Source organism: Palaemon carinicauda, chromosome 10 (genome assembly GCF_036898095.1).
Source record: "Palaemon carinicauda isolate YSFRI2023 chromosome 10, ASM3689809v2, whole genome shotgun sequence".
Lineage (NCBI taxonomy): Eukaryota > Metazoa > Arthropoda > Malacostraca > Decapoda > Palaemonidae > Palaemon > Palaemon carinicauda.
In genome coordinates this window covers 64,817,105-64,833,412 of record NC_090734.1, presented here as the reverse complement: position 1 = coordinate 64,833,412, position 16,308 = coordinate 64,817,105, and the positions used below count along the sequence as shown (strand labels likewise).

General features: G+C 33.8%; 1 protein-coding gene across 1 annotated transcript; it reads right to left on the bottom strand.

Annotated features, from left to right (window-relative positions):
• Positions 1-1,813: 1,813 nt before the first annotated feature.
• LOC137648030 (uncharacterized) lies at positions 1,814-2,314 on the bottom strand. The gene has a single exon (XM_068380971.1). The coding sequence runs from the start codon at positions 2,312-2,314 to the stop codon at positions 1,814-1,816; it is 501 nt and encodes a 166-aa protein (XP_068237072.1).
• Positions 2,315-16,308: the final 13,994 nt, after the last annotated feature.

The window sequence follows — 16,308 nt, the reverse complement described above, 5'->3', positions numbered from 1 at the left end:
GTGATGAGCTTGAAATGGTGTCCAATTAAGTAGTGTCTCCACTTCCTCAATGCCTCCACTATGGCATAAGCTTCCTTTTCCACTGCAGAATGTCCCTGTTCACTGCGAGTGAGAGTGCGGGAGAAGAAAGCCACTGGGCGATTATTCTGTGTCAGAGTAGCTGCTATTGCATGACCTGAGGCGTCCGTTTCCACAGTGAAAAGAGAGGTGGGATCAATGGCTGTTACCACAGCACTAGCAATGTCTTTCTTCAAGTTCCCGAGAGCTTGCAGTGCTTCAGTAGATAGAGGAAAACCATTGGCTTGTGTGAGAGGGCGGATTTTCTCTGAAAAGTTTGGGATCCATCTAGAGTAATGTGCAAGCAATCCCATGGTCATGCGAAGAGAAGCTGCATCCTTTGGGGGTGAAAGATTCCACAGTGGTTGCAAGCGTTCTGGGTCGGGTTTGATTTCCCCATCCGTTACTGAATACCCAAGTAATTTAATGGTTCTGACTTTGAAGTCACACTTGCTGTGGTTTAGAGTCAGGTTGTATTCCTCAGCCACCTTCAAAAACCCTCTTAAATTCTGGTCATGCTCCTCCTCTGTCTCACCACACACAGTAACATTGTCTACATAAGCAAATGTACCACCTACTTTTTCTTTCTTAAGGATTTCGTCAAGCACACGTTGAAAAGCAGCCACTCCATTTTTCACTCCAAATGGAATGCGATTGAACTCGTAAAGTTTACCCCCAGCTTCAAATGCAGTGTACGGTCTCTCCTCTTCTCTTATTGCAACCTGATGATAAGCACTTTTCAGATCTAAGGTACTGAACACCTTGTACCGTGCAATGTTGTTCACCATCTCGTCGATATTTGGCAAGGGGTAAGCATCAAGCTCAGTGAATTTGTTTATAGTACGAGAGTAATCTACAACCATCCTCCTTTTCTGATTCTCCCCTGATGTCACCAGCACTTGAGCTCTCCAAGGAGAATTGCTGGGCCTTATTATTCCTTCCGACATCATACGCTCAATCTCCGCTTCAATAAACTTCTTGTCACTCAAGGAGTATAGTCTTGACTTATTAGCCACTGGTCTACAATCTGGCGTCAGGTTCTTGAAAAGGAAAGGAGGGGACACCTTAACAACACCTAGTGAACATATCTTCAAAGGAGGTTTCTCTCCTCCAAAATCCATTTCCAGACCAGAATGTCTCCTCAGGAAGTCATGGCCTAGAATCACATCACTACATAATCTTTGTAACACCTTGAGTTCAACACCGTGATAAGTCTCTCCTTTTAACTCCAAGTCCACACTGCACAGACCTAAGATGTTTGAGGACAGGGATTCATCAGCCATGGAGACTTTTCCATGCTCTGGAGACATAGTTAGTTTGTTTAGGTCCACTAAATTATGACGCACAAAGCTGTCCGAACTCCCAGTATCAATAAGGGCACTGACAGGGCTACCATTAAGCTTGAGAGGTGTTATAGATTTTTCAAGACACTTAGGGGAGGCCCCCACTATAGAAGCTAGCATTGCTGAAGAATATTCTGGGCTAGAAGAGCCACTCGCCTGTTTCACAGAGCGGCACACCTTAGCATAATGTCCTTGCTTCTTACATTTCAAACACACTGCGTCCTTAGCAGGACACTGAGTTCGGGGATGCCGGTTGTTCCCACAAAAAAAACATCGAGCACTAGAAGTAGCAGCAGAAACAGACACACTGTTATTTTCAGCACTAAACGATTCCTCCTCTCGATTTATTGCTGACACAGCAGCATTAACAGGTTCTGCTGAAGAATAGGAGGCTGAATGCTTCTGGGCCATTTCTAGAGTGCGGGCCTGTTCATAAGCAGTTTTAAGCTCAGTGTCAAATTCTCCAACAGACGCTGGCGTATTGCACCAGAGACCAAACCATTAATGAAGGCATCCCGAACATAACTGTCACATGCTTCCTCCGCAGTTACACTTTTGAATTGACAGTCCTTAGCAAGTAGCTTCAGTGCCTGCAGGAACTGATCCAGGGACTCACCCGAGTTTTGCCTGCGAGTGGCAAGTAGATGCCTGGCAAATATTTCATTGTTTGGTTTCACGTACAAAGATGTCAAAACCTCTTCAGCGTTCTCATAAGTCTCACACTCAGAAATGTAGTCATACACACTAGGAGCCACATAGTTAGTGAGAAGAACCAGTTTGTCAAGCGTAGGGGTAGTCAGCTGCACCGCTTCAACGAAGTTTGTAAATGTCCTCAGCCAGTGTGTCCACTCCTTGGCAGCCTGGGCAGAGTCAGGGTCCACATCAAACCGGGATGGGCGCAGAAGCCGTTCCATGGCGACTGAATTGATTAATTGAATAAATTGAAGTAAACCAGGTGTATCCAGAACTAAGGTTTTATTCAATTAACAATTCCACTGCAGTTGTACACTGCAAACAACAAAACAAACATTATCAGACAGTCATAAACATAAATAAACATTTGTGTTAACTAAGAAGGTACATACATTACAACACTCCTTATGAACAACAGGATAATATAAACAGGTTTATTTTTACCACAATGATTAAAAAAAAATCATCTGTACCAATTATGTGCGATTTCATATTATTTTGTCCTTAAAAATCGTGAAATATTAGTATTTCTTTTCTGGCTTTTCACAATTTACAAATTATATGCCTATATTTGAATATGCGGTATTGATTCTCAATCTCAAACTGTAGCTGGCTTTTAATTATGTATTCTTTCATTCCTAAGTGTGGTTTCATTAACAATATAACAGTTTCTTTTTAGCAGTCTAAAACTGATAAGTATATCAAAGTTTCTTCTTCTTCACATAATTTGCCAGCGTTCAGGCTCCTCACTACTCTCTCCACAATGCTATGATTGGCACAATACTGGATGTGTATGGCGCCAAGCGCTTCAATCTGCAGAAATTTCATTGTTACTATTTACTTCCTACAAAGACACCACAGCTCGCATATCTTTATTTCCATTTTCTATAGTCCAACTAATATATTTGGCAATTTGTTATGTCGGCGAACGTAAAATCTTTAATTTTATGCTTATATTTCTAAATGTTCTTAATTTTCTACAGCTAATCAAATGCTGTTATATCATCTACCCCTGTGCACAATTCACATAGCCAGTCATTTCCCTTCCTATTTCTATGATTATCTCTAAATTTTATAATATTCAACCTTGATTTATTACTGCGAGAGCCTCCTTGGTGTTAAATTAAGAGAGTTATTTGGTCCTTTGAATGACCAGACGATACTACTCTCTCTGATTACGACTTAATTTTCCTTTGCCCTACACATACACCGAATAATCTGGTCTATTCTTTCAGCATTTTCCTCTGTCCTTATACACTTAACAACACCGAGATTACAAAACAATCCTTCTTTGCTCAAGGGGTTAACTACTGTACTGCAATTGATCAGTGGCTACTTTCCTCTTGTTAAGGGTAGAAGAGACTCTTTAGCTATGACAATCACCCGTTCTAGAAGAAGGATACTCCAAAATAAAACAATTATTATCTAGTCTTAAGTAGTGCCATAGCATCTGTGTCATAGTATTCCATTGTCTTGGGGTAGAATTCTCTCGCTTGAGGGTAGACTCCGACACCCTATTCTATCTTATTTCTATTCCTCTTGTTTTTGTTTCAAGTTTTTATAGGTTTTATATGAAAGATCTATTTTATTGTTGTTATTGTTCTTATAATATTTTGTTTTAATTGTTCACTACTTCTCCTATAGTTTATTTCCTTCTTTCCTTTCCTTGCTGGGCTATTTTTCCTTGTTGGAACCCTTGGTCTTATAGCATCTTGCCTTTTCAACTTAGCTAATAATAATAATAATAATAATAATAATAATAATAATAATAATAATAATAATAATAATAATAATAATAATAATAATAATGATAATAATAATCTGTCATTAGCATTAACAAATTTCAACTTTACTTTCACTTTTACTTTAAGGAGTGTTTTTTCTTGTCCTATCATACAGCTCCTGCTTCCTACATGGCCTACATTCGTAGGTATTTAGAATATCATACAGCATATTCCGTATTAACTATCAAATCTGCATTATCGAAGCACTTAGATAACAAAAAAGTCTTGTTTCTTCTTGAAAGCCTTAATATCTTCAGTCTTTCGGATGTCTAGACTCTAGAGGGAGCTATTTGTATAGCCTTGGCCGCACATTTTAAACCCTCGGAACCTGCAATAGACCTACTTCTTGGCTCCAATTACTTGAAACTATCTGTAACTATTCTCGTGTCTACACCATTCGTTGGTTGCATGATTTGTAGCAATTATCTTGGATATTTTGGACGTGTGGTTATTATAACTTGATAAGTCGTTGCACATATCTTAAACACTATTCTAGCTTTAATAGGCATCTAGTATAATTTAATAAATATAGGAGTAATCCATTCTCGGAATGTTTATTATTGTTTGCAATTTCTTAAGCTATACTTCGGGTATATTGTAGTAGAAGGGGTTGCAGTAGTCAATCCTGGTAATAACACAGTTTATCACAAATTTCTTCAATGAATCTTCACCCAGATACTTCTTAACAAGAGCAATGTTTCTAAGGTGATATCCAGCGTTTCTTACTACATTATCACCCAAGTTTCTTAAGAAGCTTTTTTTTCTTTCCACCATAAACTCAGTGTTATTTTCTTGCAATTGATAAGAATCTGGTTTAAAGTTTCAGTATCAGGCCTGTCATCAAGGTCATTTATGGAGAAGAAAAATTGTGTATCATCAGCAAATAGTGTAAACTACACTTCATGTTTCCGTAATATTTTTGATGGACCTATTGTATAGATAGAAAATAAGATTTGGCCTAGTACACTACCTTGGGGTACACCTCTGCTTGAATAGCTATTACACAACATAGATTATGTAAAATCTACTTTCATGTCTTATTGCCCGTAAATGATTTAGCAAAGAAAATACCAAAATAGTAACAGCGAAAGAAAATAATAGTCAGCAAGAATTAACAATAACTTTATTAAAGATTGAATATAAGCATTTACAATATTTTACAAGATTCACTAGGTCATTGCTAGAATAGGGAATCAATGAGAAGAGGAAGATGCTGCCGCTCCTCTGGCCACTTGGATAACATTCCATGTGTATGTAGCCTATGTATATATATATATATATATATATATATATATATATATATATATATATATATATATACACATATATATATATATTTATATACTATATATATATAAATATATATGTATATATACATATATATATATATATATATATATATATATATATATATATATATATATATATATATATATATATATATATATATATATATATATACACACACACACACACACATATATATATATATATATATATATATATATATATATATATATATATATATACGAGTATATATATATATATATATATATATATATATATATATATATATATATATATATATATATATATATATATATATATATTTATATATATACAGTAGGTTGCCCAAGGCACCATCCACACGTTGAGATATTACTGAGATATTTAGGCGTGATTCTTGACAGCAAATTTACTTTTGAGAAACATATAAGGTCTGTGTCTTCTTCAATTGCACAAAAAATTGGCTTATTGAGAAAGTCTTTTAAGATATTCGGTGATCAATCTATTCTGAAGAAGTGTTTTAATTCTTTTATTCTACCTTGTTTTGAGTATTGTTCTCCTGTCTGGTCTTCAGCTGCTGATTCTCATCTTAATTTGTTGGACAGAAACTTACGGTCTATTAAATTTCTTATTCCTGATCTAGATATTAATCTCTGGCACCGTCGTTCAATTAGTTCATTATGCATGTTGCATAAGATTTTTCATAACTCTGACCATCCTTTACATTCAGATCTCCCTGGACAATTCTATCCTGTTCGTAATACTAGGCAGGCAGTTAATTCTAATAGCCAGGCCTTTTCCATCATAAGACTCAATACTACGCAGTACTCTAGAAGTTTTATTCCAGCTGTTACCAAGTTGTGGAATGATTTTCCTAATCGGGTTGTTGAATCAGTAGAACTTCAAAAGTTCAAAGTTGGAGCAAATGCTTTTTTGTTGACCAGACGGACATGAGTCTTTTTATAGTTTATATATGACATTTTTGTTGTTGACGTTGTTAATAGTTTATATATGATATATCTTTTTTGACATTACTTTTTTTAGAATGATTTATTGTTAATTTGTTCTCTTCAGTTATTTATTTCCTTATTTCCTTTCCTCACTGGGCTATTTTTCCCTATTGGAGCCCCTGGGCTTATAGCATCTTGCTTTTCCAATTAGGGTTGTAGCTTGGATAGTAATAATAATAATAATAATAATAGAGAGTTATTGAGTCATTTAACTGGCCAGACAGTACTGCATTGTCACGGCTTGTTATGGCTAATTTTTTAATTTGCCTATGCATACACTGAATATTCTAGCCTATTGTTTCCACATTCTCCTCTGACCTTATACACCTGATAAACACTGAGATTATTCATCTTCGATCAAGGGGTTAACTACTGTACTGCAATTGATCAGTGGCTACTTTCCTCTTGTTAAGGGTAGAAGAGACTCTTTAACTATGACAATCAGCTCTTCTATAAGAAGGACACTCCAAAATAAAACCATTAATCTCTAGTCTTCAATAGTGCTATAGCCTCAGTATCATAGTATTCCTCTGTCTTGGGGTAGAATTCTCTCGCTTGAGGGTACACTCCGACACCCTATTCTATCCGATTTCTCTTCCTCTTGTTTTTTTTTTTTTTTTTTAATTTTTTATAGTTTTTATATGAAAGATCTATTTTATTGTTGTTATTGTTCTTATAATATTTTGTTTTAATTATTCATTACTTCTCTTATAGTTTATTTCCTTCTTTCCTTTCCTTGCTGGGCTATTTTTCCTTGTTGGAATCCTTGAGGTTATAGCATCTTGCCTTTTCAACTTAGCTAATAATAATAATAATAATAATAATAATAATAATAATAATAATAATAATAATAATACTCACAGTTCACCACTTTAATAGTAATTTACAAAAAAAAAAAAAAATCGTATGGTAATGTATACCTTGCTTTATGTCTCCATGAAGTGAGAGACTAATGACAACGTAACTTAGCTACGAATTTTGAAGGATTTTCCAGGTCGTAATTTCAGAGATGAAAAAAAGGATAAACAGGAACACAGCTTAATTCTGACGATATATGATGTTACACGGTTTCCTTTTTATTTAGTTAGTCAGCAGTGTTGAAATAATGGAAGAAATTTAGCAGTATCACAGCTGGTGTCTAAGAAATGTCTCCACAATGGAAATGTAATCTCTGAGAAAAATGGGTACTCTTCTATTGTTTTCATTCGAATACCTGATCTACCGAGCTGTTTTTTGCTCCGCCCCGGATCCCTTTGCTCGCAAAGAACAAAAAACATCACTGCTCCTATGTACTGGCAAGAGGTAGGCTACATGTAGAGCAGCGCTTGCCCGCTCCGTTGGTCTTTATTTCGGGGATATTTTCTAAAACTTCTAATGGTTTTTTCATCGCATAATCTACTCATACATCACATTCCATAAACAGCAGATCACTGTCATAGATTGGTAGATCACACATTGGAAGAGCACCGAAAAATGAATAAAGTCTGCCCTCTCATATCGGGACCCATTTTCCGTGGAAAATTCCTGATGGAATCTAAAATGTCCAGGGCTAAACTACATCACGCAATATGCACGCCTGGTGGTTGGCGATGCAGAATAAGTTATGAGAAATCTCTAGAAATTCCTGTTCTAGAATACAATGACATCTCTGAGTTACTAATCAGTACAATGTTTTCATCGTTACATAAACATTTAATATGTAACGATGTAATAATGGCATAGGATCTGTTAGATCCTATGTCATTATTACATTATTATAAAAATTGATCTACTGTACATATAAAAAATAATCTTTTCGATACTCAAAAGTTTGATCTCCAGTACCGATGGACTGTAAATCATTAAGTAGCAGTTCATTCACAACTGTATCAAGAGAAGCACTAAATTGATTTAATATCAATATACCCCATTTGTTCTCATCCATTATTTCCAGCATATTATTTACAACAGAGTAAATAGCTGTCACTATAGAATATCATTTTCTGTATACTGACACGGTGTCTGGTAATGCTTTGATTCTTTCTGACTAACTAGTTGTTCAAGAATTACATATTCTAACCTTTTTGAAATATAGAATAAATTCGAGATAGGTCTGTATGAACTTAATTAATAATACGCTAGAAAACGTTTTTTTTTTTTCTTTTTCGGAACCAGTGCAACTTTAGCCACTTTCCTAAATTCAGGAAACTCGCACTCATCAATACTAGTAGCCTATTTGCCATTCTTTTAGTTATGTCGGCAAGACTAGAAAAGTTTTCTCTTCCACTTACTTGGATATTGGCATTGGATCAATTTCACAATATGCTCTCTTTGTTCCCTTAATAATTCTGGTGACTTATTTCCTTCTATCGCGATTTCCTGTGTATATTCCACAGGACTTACTCTTGAATTATCGCTTCAGTTTTCTTCTATAATTTACGTATCATCTTGGCATCATCTTTGCCTAACTTCATACGACATTCCTTAATACAGTCTTTCAGGGATAGTTTATTAAAGCCTTTTACTGTATCCCCAATATATATATATATATATATATATATATATATATATATATATATATATATATATATATATATATGTGTGTGTGTGTGTGTATATATATACACACACACACACACACATATATATATATATATATATATATATATATATATATATATATATATATATATATATATATATATGCACACGCATATATATATATGTATGAATATACATATATATGTATATATATATATATATATATATATATATATATATATATATATATATTGGGTAATTATTATGATCTATAACAGTATTCAGTGTTATAAGGGGATCTTGCCATTGGTCTGCTCTCTTTCCCTCCGCACTGAAATCTGCTAATCTTGTCATTAATTTCATCCATAATTTTCCTTAAACTTAGTTTCTCAAACATCTTACTAATCGTGTTCGTAATAAATAGTCCTATTTTATTGTAAATATCTAATCTGCTACATTAAGATATGCCCACTGGTAATTTTTCTAATTCATCCATTCACAGGATATTTCTATTCTCTCTTCTATTTTATTCATAATTTCTCTAAAGCTATTCTTCATGTCTTGACCCCTTTATTTTTATAATTTTATTGCTCATTTCTTGTCTATCTCTGGTATTCTTATTTTTCGAGTAATAGTGAGTGATATTGTATTTACTTCTTGTTGAGTGTGTTCATTACTTCATCTTTTTCTAGATTACTTTTTTCATCACCCACCTGAATGTCAATAAATTCATTTTATTTCAGATTGTCTCTCCACTTCTGTATTAGTAGGTAGTCGGTTGGCCATGGCATCAGTCACCCATTGAGATACTATTGCTAGAGTTACTGGATCCTTTAACTGGCCAGGCAGTACTACATTGGACCCCCTCTCTGGTTACGAGTAATTTTCCTTTGCTTACCCATATACTGATAAATGTGGCCTATTATTTACACATTCTCATCTATCCTCAAACACCTAACAACACTGAGATTACCAAACAGTTCTCCGCCTTATGGGTTAACTACTGCACTGTCATTGTTCAGTGGCTACTTTCCTCTTGGTAAGGGTAGAAGAGACTCTTTGTTTATGGTAAGCAGCTTTCCAAAACCAGATCATTTTTCTTTAGTCTTGGTTGTACCATAGCCTCTGTACTATGGTCTTCCACTGTCTTGGTTTAGAATTCTCTTGCTTGATGGTACACTCAGGCGCGTTATTCTCTGTTATTTCTCTTCCTCGTGTGTTTTTCTTTTGAAGCTTTTATAGTTTATACATACATACATATACCAAGGCACTTCCCCCAATTTTGGGGGGTAGCCGACATCAACAAATGAAACAAAAACAAAAAGGGGACCTCTACTCTCTACGTTCCTCCAGCCTAACAAGGGACTCAACCGAGTTCAGATGGTACTGCTAGGGTGCCACAGCCCACCCTCCCACATTATCCACCATAGATGAAGCTTCATAATGCTGAATCCCCTACTGCTGCTACCTCCGCGGTCATCTAAGGCATCGGAGGCAGCAGCAGTAGTTTCTATATGAAAGATTTAATTCAATGTTGTTACTGTTCTTGAAAATTTTTATTTTGATTGTTCATTACTTCTCTTGCAGTTTATTCATTTTCTTGTTTCCTTCCATAACTGGGCCATTTTCCGTATTAGAATTAGCATAACTATCCAAAACATTAAACAAACTAGAAACGCAAGAAATTCGTAAAGATAATCAGACCAAAATTAAGAAAGCGCTAAAGAGAGAAAGAAACATCAAGTTAATGAAAAGAAAACTTGGAATAGGGTGGTAAAAGATATTTACTTTAATGGATGAAAATGGATATATCAACAATATAGATGGAGTGATAAAAATTGCAGAGGATTTCTATGCAATGATAACAATAGTGATATAAGAAATAACTTTGCCAATAGGAATATTGAAACTCCTGAGCCGGTACCGAAAGTAACAGTATAAGGAAAGAAAGCAATGAATGGCATGGAAAGAGGCAAAGCAGAAGAAGATGGCCTAACAAATAATTGAAGGATAAATGGAGGATATTTCATAGAGGCAAATTTCGCTGAACTTTACACAGGATGTTTACAAAACTTCTCTATACCTTCAGCATGGAAAAACTATCATTTATTACTTCACAAAAAGAGACCCAAAAGACCTGAAAAATTACCGCCCAATAAGTTTACTTTCGGTAATATATAAAATATTTACAAAGCAAGGTAGACTTTTATCATCCAAGAGAGCAGGCATGTTTCAGAAGCGGATATTCAACACCTGACCATACCCATGTAATTAACCAACTAATGGGAAAATGACAAACCACTATGTATGCCATTTAAAGGCTATGAAAAAGCTTTTGATTCTGTCAAAACTTTATCAGTAATGAAAGATCTTAAAAGACAAGGAATAGATGATACGTATGTTAAAAAACTTGAAGATACGGGTAGTACAGCAATCCTAAAAAAACATGAATTTAGTGAGAGAATTCCAACTGAGAAAAAGAGTTAGACAAGGAGACCCTATCTCTCTTAAATCATTCACAGTATGCCTAGAAGTTATTAAGAATTTAGATTGGGAAAATGTAGGAATTAACATTAATGGAGAAAACCTTGCCAATTTAAGATTAGCAGATGACTTAGTTCTATTAAGCGAATCATGGAAGGAATTGCCAAAGATAATAGAAGATAGGACTGAAGATGAATATGAACAAAACTAAGTTAATTTTCATTGAAAATGGAGAGAGATAACAAATAAGGGTTAAGGACGAACCTCTAGAGCAGTGGTTCCCAACCTTCTTCCCGTGGTGACCCCATTTCAGCTTGACCATACTTTTTGCGACCCCACTCAATTATCAAGGCTGCCTGTATATTCTTTTTTTTTTTTTAGATAAAAGAATATAATTGATTAAAGTATACTGTTTATCATTGAATTGCAAAAACCTAAAAAAATGCACTTATATATAATATATAATTTCTTTATATAAGACACACTGCATAATAGAATGTTATTGATATGATTAACACAAGCATTATCTTGATAATAAACAATGATGTGATTCATGTGATGGTTAAAACTGCTTTTCCATTTCCAGTATCTCAATCTGCAGTGATGTTTTCGATAAAGCACAACATAGTTCATCTTTAGCATAGAGATTAGTTCTCAGCTTCGACTTTATTTAAAGTACAAATAAAAAGGTCACTTCACACATATGTCGAAGACGAGGGCATAACATTTTAAGCATACCTTCAGCCAAATTTGGATACCGAAGTCTCCAAAACTGAATCTCTGTTAGAGAATCAAAGTCAGCTTTGGCACTGTCAGATCTAATAAGATCAGTTAAATTCCTATGGATATCTTTCAGGAACATTATCAAATAGTTTATTTGAGGTAACGTGTGGGATAACTGAGGCTTTTCTGGAAAAATATTGGCTAAATTCCTCTTTTAAGATCACTAAGAAGAAGAATGAGTAAACTTTGAAAACTGTTTGAATGGAATATCAGTGTCATTTTATTCAACAGATGCATTTAATGTGGGAAACATGCAAAATTTTCTCTTTCTTCATTTACTCCAAAACATCCAGCTTCATTTGGAAGGCATTTTGTTTTTCTTTCTGAAGTGAAAGATTAAGGGAATTCAAAATTGTGAAAAATCTATTAAGTATGCAGTTTTTGCCCAATTACTCATATCACTTATGAAACTGGAAAGTTCTGTTCTTCCTTGCCGAGATAAGAATTCTCTCACCTCACTATTCAACTAAAAGGGGATTACCTTTTGGTAACTACCTTACTCCAGTTTGTAACATAACTTCATACTTAGAATCCATTTTTTATGACACACTCTAGCAAACAAGCGGTTGTTCAATGCATTTGACTTTATAAAGTTAACTGTTTTAACAACTGATTGCATAACTTTTAAAATCTTTGGCAATGTTTGTGCAGAAAATACTTAACGATGTATCATGCTATGAATTCCATCAATTTCTGGGGAAATATTCTCTACCTTCTGTTGAAACCCTGATCTATGACCTAGCATAGAAGGTGCACCATCATTACACATACCACCGACATTTTCCCACATCTATTTCCTTTTTTTAAGAAATCCTCCATTTTTTTTTTCAAATGTACCACCGCTTTATTTGTTTTTAATGGTCTGCAAGAAAGAAATTCATCCTTAAAATCGCCATAAACTAATAACCAAGGAAGATTACCTATATATGTTGATTCATCAACTTTTAATGTGATGAGATCAAGTGGAGATGTACAGTATGATTAGAAAGCGTTATAATTTCCGAGGATTAAACTACCTTATCTTCGCTTACGTCATGAACGATGTCTTTTGCAAATGGTGAATGAATTCCTCAGCAATGACATGCGGTTTTTTTTCTTTTTTATCTGTCAAGAAGGGAATTTTTTTTTTAGATCCACATGTTTATTCTTGAAAAAAAAAAGGGCTCTCTTTACTGATCTTTGCATTTTTGGACTCAAAATGATGTCTTAACTTATCTTGAGTCATTGATTCTTCTGAGAGCACTTCACTGCACATCAAAAATTGAGTATTTTTCTTTTCCTGATGAGATAAAGCAAGTATAACCGATGTTAGAGTTGTCCTCCATATATTTCTGCTTTCCTTTGTTGTTTGCCATTGCCATAATTGCAACAACCTATTCCAAAATCAAATGAGAGAGAGAGAGAGAGAGAGAGAGAGAGAGAGAGAGAGAGAGAGAGAGAGAGAGAGAGAGAGAGAGAGAGATTAAAATCAATCAATTAAAACTTGATAATGATAACTATGATGATAGCAGGGAAAATGCTATGAAAACATATAATCATAAACACAAATGTGTCTGCATTTGTGTCTTATATAAATGTATGTAGTGCACACACACATGCATATACACATACATATACATACACACTTCTCTTGTCCTTTCTTTCATTTACATTTTTTTAAAGGAATTTTACACTATACAACGTATCTGCATTTTAAGTAATCACCAACAACTCATTTGTCATTTCTGTCTTATATATGTATGTCTTACTGCAGCTTAAGTTTATGAACAACAATATTTTCGCCATATATGACTATTTTGAGTTTCCTAATTTGTAGATAGAATATAGTTTTTAATAAATATCATAATTAATAGATAATTCAAATATCAAAATCTTTCTATTACGCGAATACAAATAAAAAACTCAGATATAAAGTTGAAAAAAGAAATTTACAACATAACAATGCTCCATACCTATAAATTTCCTAATACAAATTCATTGTTTGTTCAAGCCGACTGGTAGCAGTGACACAGACATACCAGATACAATCTCTTTAAGCAACGAAAATGATATATATATACATATATATAAACACGTATATATATATATATATATATATATATATATATATATATATATATATATACGTGTATATATATATATAGATATATATATATATATATATATATATATATATATATATATATATATATATATATATATATATATATATGTGTGTATACGTGTATATATATATGTGTATATATATATATATATATATATATATATATATATATATATATATATATACATATATATGTATATATATATATATATATATATATATATATATATATATATATATATATATATATATATATATATATATATATATATATATATAAGCATACAAAACACAGGATGGGACCAGATATAAAATACAGTTTGTTAAATCTATGGATAAACCCTATAAGTACTTTCCACAGATATAATCGTTCTTATTAAACCTTCTCTGTACAAAATGATCTGAGAAAGGTCAATAGACAGCAATGTAATGTATGTGCATGTGAACGATCGGCCCAGTTAATCGTCACAATAAGGTATATGGTAAAAAGGGAAACAACTCAGTTCGAGTATGGTCATTCTATCCTTCATTTTTTAGATTTATATATACCACCTTAGGTAGGAATGGGGAAGATTTTTGGTAAAGCCTACTGAATCCTCCTAATCCAGTGATATCAGCCAACCCCTTTTATATTATTATCATGCCTTCACGACCCCAAGAAAATTGCTTGCCGACCCCAATTGGGGTCGCGACCCCAGGGTTGGGAACCACTGCTCTAGAGATTGTTAAAGAATATAGGTAGGTAGTAGGTTAGTTAGAGCATCAACCACCCATTGAGATACTACCACTAGAGAGTTACTGGGTCCTTTGACTGGCCAGACAGTACTACATTGGATCCATCTCTCTGGTTACGACTTATTTGTCCTTTGCCTAAACATACACCAAATAGTCTGGCCTATTCTTTCCACGTTCTCCTCTGTCCGCACAAGCTTGACAACACTGAGATTACCAAAACATTCTTCTTCAATCTAGAGATTAACTACTACACTATAATTGTTCGGTGGCTACTTTCCTCTTGGTAAGGGCAGAAGAGACTCTTTAGCTATGGTAAGCAGTTCTTCTAGGAGACGGACCCTTCAAAATCAAACCATTTGTTCTCTAGTCTTGGGTAGTGCCATAGCCTCTGTACCATGGTCTTCTGCTGTCTTGGGTTAGAGTTTTCTTGCTTGAGGGTACACTTGGGCAAACTTTTTAATCTTATTTCTCTTCTTTTTTTGAAGTTTTCATAGTTTAGGTATGAAAGATATGTTTTAATGTTGTTACTGTTCTTAGAATATTTTATATTGATCATTACTTCTACTGTAGTTTATCTATTTACTTATTTCCTTTCCTCATGGACTATTTTTCCCTGTTGGAGCCCTTGGGCTTATGCCATCCTGGTTTTCCAGCTAGGGTTATAGCTTAGCAAGTAATAATAATAATAATAATAATAATAATAATAATAATAATAATAATAATAATAATAATAATAATAATAATAATAATAATAATAATACCTACTTAGGACAGAAATAAGTGTTTCCCCAGGACATGAGACTGAAATTAAAAGGATAAGCACGGGATGGAGAGATTTTGGTCAACAAAAAGAGATTATGAAATATTAAATGCCACTTTCTCTTAAAAGAAAAATATTTCATCAGATGGTCTTACCAATATCAAATTTGGAGCCTTACCAAAGCCTTAAAACATAAGCTAGTCATAACTCAAGAAGCTAAGGAAAGGATAATGATAGGATTAACAGTATATAAAAAACAAGAAAAAAAAAACAAAAACAAAAAACAAGAGCAATATGGATGCGAGAGCAAATTGAAGTAGATGATATTCTAATTGCATGTAAGAAAAGAAATGAACGTGTGGAAGACATATCATGAGAAGGACAGAAGATATATGGACATTAACAGGATTTTTAAACTGCTCTATTAAAATAATATCTCTTAGTCTTTTGAAATAATCATTACTGCTGCCTTACAGCATTTATCAAACCAATCTCATTTTTCTCTACTAAATTCTATATGTCTGCTTGTCTTGTTTTGTCCAACTCCTAAACTTCAAATTATAAGCTTCTGGAGTTGGTTCATAGGCATGCAAAATTACATTTATTAAGAAATCATAATCACCAACTCTATCCTCAGGAATGGAAGCAAATACTTTGTGTGCCGTGCCACACAAAACTCCTTATGACATATATCCCCAACTTTCTTTTGGCCACTTACAAATTTTTTAGCTTCTCTCTCAAAGCAGAA

Bases quoted from the DNA above. Each gene is read 5' to 3' on its own strand.
- LOC137648030 (XM_068380971.1), bottom strand. From the start codon at position 2,314: ATGGAACGGCTTCTGCGCCCATCCCGGTTTGATGTGGACCCTGACTCT.